Raw genomic sequence first — 7,453 nt, 5'->3', positions numbered from 1 at the left:
TTTCTCACACCATACACAAACATAAACTCAAAACGGATAAGGCCTTAAATGAAAGACCTATAACCATAAAACTCCTAGAAGAGAACATAGGCAGAATACTCTTTAGTACACATTGTAGCAATTTTTTGGGACCTGTCTTCTAAGGCAAAAGAAATAAAAGCAAAAATAAACAAGTGGGTCTAATTAAGCTTAAAAGCTTTTGCACAGCAGAGGAAACCATTGATAAAACGAAAAGACAACAAATGGAATGGAAGAAAATATTTGCAAATGATGCAACCAACAAGGGGTTAATATCCAAAATACACAAACAGCTTATATAACTCAATATCAAAAAACCAAAAAGCTCAATCAAAAAATGGGCAGAAGATCTGAATGGACATTTTTTTTTTTGATGCACCATTCCTGGAGGTACCGCAATACCAGGGCAATGTGTAGAGTAGATGGAACGAGCTCCCACTCCAACTCCCTGCTCCAAAAATCCATCCAATATATTGTCCTCAGACAGAGGACGTAACAGACATTAAACTGATAAGAACAGATACTATACTTGATCTTAGCCAAAAGGCTGAGAAGTGATGAATGGACATTTTTCCAAAGAAGATATACAAAGAAGATGGCCAAAGGCACATAAAAAGATGCTCAGTATTGCTTATGATTAGAGAAGTTCAAATAAAAGCCACAATGAGATATCACCTTACACCTGTCAGAATGGCTGTCATCAAAATGACTACAAACAACAAATGTTGGAGAGGATGTGGAGAAAAAGGAACACTCCTACACTGTTGGTGGCAATGTAAGTTTGTGCGGCCACTATGGAAAGCAGCGTGGGGAGTGCGGAGGTTCCTTAAAAAACTAGAAGTATATATACCATATGATTCATCAATTCCACTCCTGGTTGCATGTCCAGAGAAAATGAAAACACTAACACCCCTGTACCCCAGTGTTCAAAGCAGCACTATTTACAACAGCCGAGATACGGAAGCAACTGAAGTGCCCATCAACAGATGACTGGATAAAGAAGATGTGATACACACACACACACACAAGCATGTGCAATGGAGTATTATTTAGCTGTAAAAAACAAAGGAATTCTGCCACTTGCAGCAACATGGATGGACCTAGAGAATATTATGCTTAGTGAAATCAGAGAGAGAAAGACAAATACTGTATGATACCACTTATACGTGGAATCTAGAAAATAATACAAATGAATGTGTATGTGACACAGAAACAGATTCACAGATACAGGATATAAACTAGTGGTTACCAATGGGGAGTGGGAGGGGAAGGACAAATTAGAGGTACGGGATTAAGAGATACAAAATACTATGTATAAAATAGATAAGCAACAAGGATATATTGTATAGGACAGGGAATTATAGATGTAATCTTGTAATAATTTTTAATAGAGTATGATCTGTAAAAACACTGAATCACTCACTATCTGTATACCTGAAATATAATATTGTAAACCAACTACTCTATATACTTCAATAAAAATAAATTTCAAAAAATACTTTTTCCAATACACAAAATGATATATATTTCTCTTTAGGTTGTTAACTTTTCTCAACAATGGCTTATGTTTTTTAAAAACTGAGATAAAATTCACAATTTTAACTACTTTAAAGTGTACAATCCAGGGCCTTTCAGTAGATTCACGATGTTATGCAATGATACCACTAACTCCAGGACATTTTCATCACCCCAAAAAGGAAGCCCATACTTTTTAAGCAATCACTCTGCACTCTAAATCCCTCCTCTTCTCCATTCTCTGGCAACCACTAATCTGCCTTCTGTCTCTATAGAGATTTGTCTGTTGTGTACATTTAACATATGTGGAATCATACAATATGTGGCTTTTTGTGTCTGGCTTCTTTCACTAAGAGTAACGATTTTTAAGTTCATCCACATGTTAGCATGTACTAGTATTTTAACTTTTTTAATGACAAAATAGCATTTCACTGAATAGCTATACCGCATTTTGTTTATCCATTCATCTGTTCACAGACATTTGGGTCATTTCTACTTTTTGGATAATGCTGCTATGAACATTCATATACAAGTTTGTGTATGTGAGAGTCCCTATTTTTTGATTGGTGAATTTAATCCATAATCTACTCACATTTACTGTAAGTTTTTCTTTTTTTTTTTTTGCTTTCATTCTTGAAGGATATTTTTGCTGGATATAAAAATCATAGGTTGACTTTTTTTCTTTTAGTACTTGCACTGTTTTAGATGAGAAATCAGTATTCATACTTTTTCTTCATTATATAATAAGTCTTTATAATTCTAAGATCTTTCTCTTATTATCAATTATCACCAATTTGATTGTGATGTACCTTCATGGTGTTTCCTTTGTGTTTATCCTGCTTGGGATTCATTGAGATTCTTGCATCAAATACAGAAGGATTTCGGTCAGGGTTACCTCAAATATTTTTTAACCATCTTTCTCCCCTTTATTTGGGGTCCCTAATTATATATATATATATTATATATTATACACAATTACATGTTAAAAATCTAGAAGTATATATACCATAAGATTCATCAATTCCACTCCTGGTTATATGTCCAGGAAAAATGAAAACACTAGCACCCCTGTACCCCAGGGCTCACAGCAGCACTATTTACAACAGCCAAGGTACGGAAGCAATATATATATTAGACCACTTAATGCTTTCTCACTGGTTACTAAGGTTCTGTTCATTTTTTCAGACTTTTTCACCCTCTGAATTTTACTTTGGCTATTTTATATTGCCCTGTCTTTTAAGTTTACTGATCTTTTCTTCTCTAGCTATTCTTCTAATCTACCTTTACTTATGCCTAGCATATTTTTCAAATTTTACATCCAGGTGTTTTTGCAGTTTCTGTTTCTCTCATTGTGTTCTACTAAGTAATTTTAAATTTTATAATAGCTCTTCTAAAGACCTTGCCTGCAATCTGCATCACTTCTATGTTTTCCTAGTCTGTTTCTATTGACTGATTTTTTTTTTCTGGTCATAGCTCATATTTTCTTGTTTCTTCACATACACAGAGAATTTTTAAAATTGCCTTCCAGACGTTGAATGTTATGTTGTTCTGTTATGTTGAATGTTATGCTGTGTCTGTATTTACTGTTCTCCTTTAAAGAGGGTGAGATTTTCTTTTCAGGCAGTTCAATTCACTTGAAGATCAGCTTGATCCTTTCAAGGCTTGTTTTCTCATTTTTAAATTGACATATAGTTTATGTAGAGTAAGGTTCACTCTTTTAGGCATATATGTCTATGAGTTTTGACAAATGCATAGTCAGGTAACCACTGCCATAATCAAGATATAAAATAATTTCATCGCCCTCCCACTTCCCCAAATTCCCTCGTGCCCTTTGTAGTCACCACCAACCCCACCCCCACCACCACAGGCGACCACTTCTCTACTTTTTCTGTCGCCTTGGTTTTGTCAAGGATTGTTTTGAAACTATCAGGGAGTGTGCAGATTAGCCTTTATTACAAGACGAGTTTCCTGGGGTCTCCACTGGAAGATCCAGGTCTTGCAGTTGGATGGAACTTGAGTCTCTCCCAACTCTCAGTTCACAGCTCGCTTCTGGCTTCATGAAGCCACACCCTCAACACCTGCAGTTTAGCATTCAGCCAAGATTCAAAGAGTCCCCTCTGCAGACCCCCAGAGCCCTCCCTGCAGAGCTCCCTCTTCAGACACCATGCACCCAAATTCCATTCACCACTGGCTCCCCAAATGCTCATCTCTCTCCTCAGTTCAGCAATACTGTTGTATTCTGCTTGGATTCTCCTTCCGTGCACCGTGGTCCAGAAAGTGTCTCCGGCAGAAAGCCGAGGGGACTGTAGAACCCACTTTGTTTCTCTTGTCCTGGTTGGTGTGTCAGGAGGACTGCTCCAGTACCAGTTACTCCAACACATCTGGAAGCAAAATTCAGTCCATCTTTTGTTTCATATCTTGTTCCTTGCTTACATTTTCAGATCCTTTTATTTAAACAGTGAAATATATTCATTTTATATTGCATCTGACAATTCCAATACCCAAAGTCTTGGATGTCTAATTTAATGTTTGATGTTTGTTTTAATTCACTTTGGCTTACTTAAAACAATTCTCGATTGTGAGCTCACGTTCAGCTTGATTCTCTCTGTGGGAATCCTGTGAGGTCTTGGCTGAGAGTGAATGTCTCTAGAGGGCATTTGTGTTTGCTTCTGCCAGCCACCCTGGGGTGATACGAACTGGGTTTCCCAGACCTCACAGACAGAATATATATACATGTAAACCCAAAATTTCTGGGAAGGCAGACCTGAGTTAAACATTCTCAGGATCCTCAACCAAAATATTTTTCTCTGAGACAGACGGTCAAGTCCCCTTGTCATTCCATGTGTATCAAGGGTTCCAGATTTATATCTGGGGTCTTATTTAAAGCTTGGCATCTTGTTCAGGCCAAGACTTTGCTTCACGTTTCCCTACAACCATTAAAGCCAGGCTGCAGGTCACTGGGGTCAGAACAGCCTCAGGACAGCTATGGTTTTAGCACTTGCTGACCACTGGGCTTCCAAGTCCTCTTTCCAGCCCCTGACGATTTTCCTTACTTTGTGAGTGCCAGTATGCGATTAAAGGGGTATTTGGTTTATGCTGGACAATATTTCTATGTGTTTCTTAACAGGATGTTTTTTCCCCCCCCAGGCCATTTGATCCATACCATTGCTAGAAATGGGAGTCTGATCTCTGTCTTGCTGCCCTCCTCATCCCTCCTCCCCCTGGCCCAGGTCCACCTCCACACAGAGGAATGAAGTGGGGGAGTGGATCTGGCACCTGGGACCTTGCCTAGTGCGACCACGTGCTGACTCTATGGCCTCTGGCAGTCCCTGCCTTTCTCAGGGCTCCGTCCTCCTCCTATTAAGGTGAGAGACTGGATACCTCGATCCCTGGGTTTCCTTCTCATTTTAATTTTTTTGACTCTGAGTCTGTTTGTGGATAGTCTTCCTCTCTCCCAGGCCTTCTACTGGGTCAACTTGGACAAGAATTGGGAAAGCATGCTCCTATTTCTCAGAGGCCCTGGGGCTTCTGACCATTCCATGTCCCCTGTCAGCCTGAGGACCTGGGAGGTGAGGAATCAGATCACCCCTTAGTCCCCTGCTGGCCCAGATGGCACACAGCAAGGTCTAACAAAGCCTACCCTCCCGGCTCTGGCTCTAACCCCACCCTCACTTCCTCCAAGAAGTCGTCCTAAAAACAGAGGCCCAGTAAAGGAGAGGGCTACTCCATGCATGGTAAAGACTGGTAGTTACCTGGTCGTGGCTGCCTGCCCCTTTGTGCTGAGGATGGAATCTTAGGCATCACTTGGGTTCAGAAGGCTGTGATTGATCAATGATGCCTGCAAGGGCCTGGGGTGAATGGCAGCAACCTGTTGTACCACGTTTGCCATCTCCGTAATGTCCACTTGAGCTATGCCACACTCTTTTGCTTGAGGATGCCATAGACCTCCCCATAGCCAGGAAGAAGATGACAGGAGGGAGCTTGAAGGAAATCTCATTATCCTAGTCAGGTAAGAGTCGTGACTTTCAGATAATCTCACACCTCCCATCACGCCTGGTTTGCTGAGGGCACAGCCTCTCCTGGTGCTTCCATGAAGGAGGGGGCTTCCCCTTTCCTTCCTCCTCCCCAGGGGACCCCTTCTCCTTCCCACCCTGTGCTCCGCCAGAGGGAGGCATCCCTGCTCACGTCAGCTCACTTCTGACCCCGTTTCAGCGTGGCAAGCACCTTCAGAGCATGCAAGCTTAAGAACACAGTACATCATTTCAAATCCATTTCTAGGGGGACAAATGTATAATTCAAAAAAAGGCCTTCGAATGATACAGAGGATAAAAATTAAACATCAAAGAATTTGAGTTAAAAAAGCATCTGTTTACAGAGGGAGCACAAGTAGTTAAGTGTGCCCAACGCTGCCCACGGACCAGGGCCTGAAGTTTCTCGCTCCCCGGCCTGCAGAGAAAGGCAGACCCTCTGAGGTCCTTCCCAAGCTCGGAAGTGGCTCTTGGGACCCCAGACAGGTGGGCCCAGAGCTGGTGTGACATGTGCCCCGCTGAGGTGTCGGCACACCAGGGGGGCTGCCATCTCTGGGCCCCGTGATGCTAGTAAGGACTCTTCAGGCTGGCAGCTCAGGGTTGGGGGGGGGGGCGTCTAATCTGCAAAGGGCACTGAGTTTGGGCTCAACGGGGATGTTGGCACACCCAGGCCACAGAGGCTCTGGCTCTCCCAGTGCCACCAGGGGGGCCCTGGGCGTGGCCTGTCACTGCCCTTCCACCCCACGCCAAGCCCCCTCCCTCCCCCCACACTCCCTCCCCATCGCTCTCACCTCTCCTTTTGTCTCTCCTCCCCTCACCTGGCTTTCTTGCTCTCTCTCTCCTGCTTTGCCTGCTCACCCTGTTCTCCTCCTGGACCACAATCCGAGCCTTTCCGCACCCAGCCAAGGGAAGGAGGGCACATCTGAGACCTCACCAGGGCTAGTGTGTCACTGGCTTGCCCCCCTGGAAACCTTCACTTCCTTGGCAGTGGGGCATTCTCAGACTGACTTCAGCTGCCACAGAGGAAGCTCTGGGTTGAAGGAACCACATTTCCAAGGCCTCGGCCTGGAACAGGATCGTCGGGAGCCTCTGGCCTTGTAGGGGCCAGCCTACCCCACAGCCTCACCCAGACGCTGGAGGCAGGCGTATTTATTTGGCAGAGCTCAGAGAAGAGGCAGGAGACTGGGGAGGCAGGGCTGGGGGGCCAGGGGGGCGCATAGGAGGGGCTGCGTCCAGGCCAGAGCTCCGGTCGGCCAAGGGGGAGGCATCACTTCTTGGAGGCCTGTTTTTTCCAGGGAGCTTTCTTATTGCTGTTCCTGGCTTTGCTGAGAAGATGCAGGTCTACTTCAGGCTGCTGCATTCTAAAAATCAAAACAGAGAGAAGCAGATGCTGGGAAATGGGTGGAGAGGGCTGGTCTGATGCCGTCCACAGCCCTCCCTGGCTGGGCTGAGAAGGGCGGGCCCCTCTGCCTGTCCAGCCGAGGCCTCTGGGCGTTGCTCCAACCTGGGGGTTCCAGAGGCACTGGTGACCTTTCCAGGTGCCCACAGTTTTGCTTTTCTATCTTCGTGAGAAATTTGTGATTTTTACACTCTTGCAGAACACGATTCACTTCCGAGTTACCAAGGCCAGAGCAGTGGACTTTTGACAGGTCTGGGAAATTTCTCGCAGGGAGGCAGAGGGCAGTTTCCACCCTTCTCAGACCGATGGGTCCAGGCCGCTGGGCTTCGCAGCAAAGTCTACAAAAGGTCTCCAATTCCACCACCTAGGCCACTGCCAGCAGCTCTAGGGAGCAGCCTGGATGCCCAACTAGACCTTGTGTTGATAAAACTGGGAGCCATCTGGGATCGCTGGAGGACCCCTGCCTGGGGGGAAGTGACTTCCCCAAGGCCAC

General features: G+C 44.5%; 1 protein-coding gene and 1 non-coding gene across 2 annotated transcripts in view; both read right to left on the bottom strand.

Annotated features, from left to right (window-relative positions):
* Positions 1-386: 386 nt before the first annotated feature.
* On the bottom strand, positions 387-577 carry LOC123616317 (U2 spliceosomal RNA). The gene has a single exon (XR_006724304.2). It is a non-coding gene; the product is annotated as a U2 spliceosomal RNA (small nuclear RNA).
* Positions 578-3,425: 2,848 nt separating this feature from the next.
* C17H3orf20 (chromosome 17 C3orf20 homolog) overlaps positions 3,426-7,453 on the bottom strand; it is a 64,052-nt gene continuing 60,024 nt past the window's right edge. Inside the window, exon 16 of the mRNA XM_074344267.1 lies at positions 3,426-6,922. Coding sequence (XP_074200368.1) covers positions 6,829-6,922 — 94 coding nt within the window. The 3' untranslated portion in view covers positions 3,426-6,828. The remainder of the gene's footprint in view (positions 6,923-7,453) is intronic.

The sequence above is a fragment of the Camelus bactrianus genome, chromosome 17 (genome assembly GCF_048773025.1).
Source record: "Camelus bactrianus isolate YW-2024 breed Bactrian camel chromosome 17, ASM4877302v1, whole genome shotgun sequence".
Taxonomy (NCBI): domain Eukaryota; kingdom Metazoa; phylum Chordata; class Mammalia; order Artiodactyla; family Camelidae; genus Camelus; species Camelus bactrianus.
Note: the sequence above shows the minus strand (reverse complement) of the source record. Positions and strands in the feature narration are given on the sequence as shown.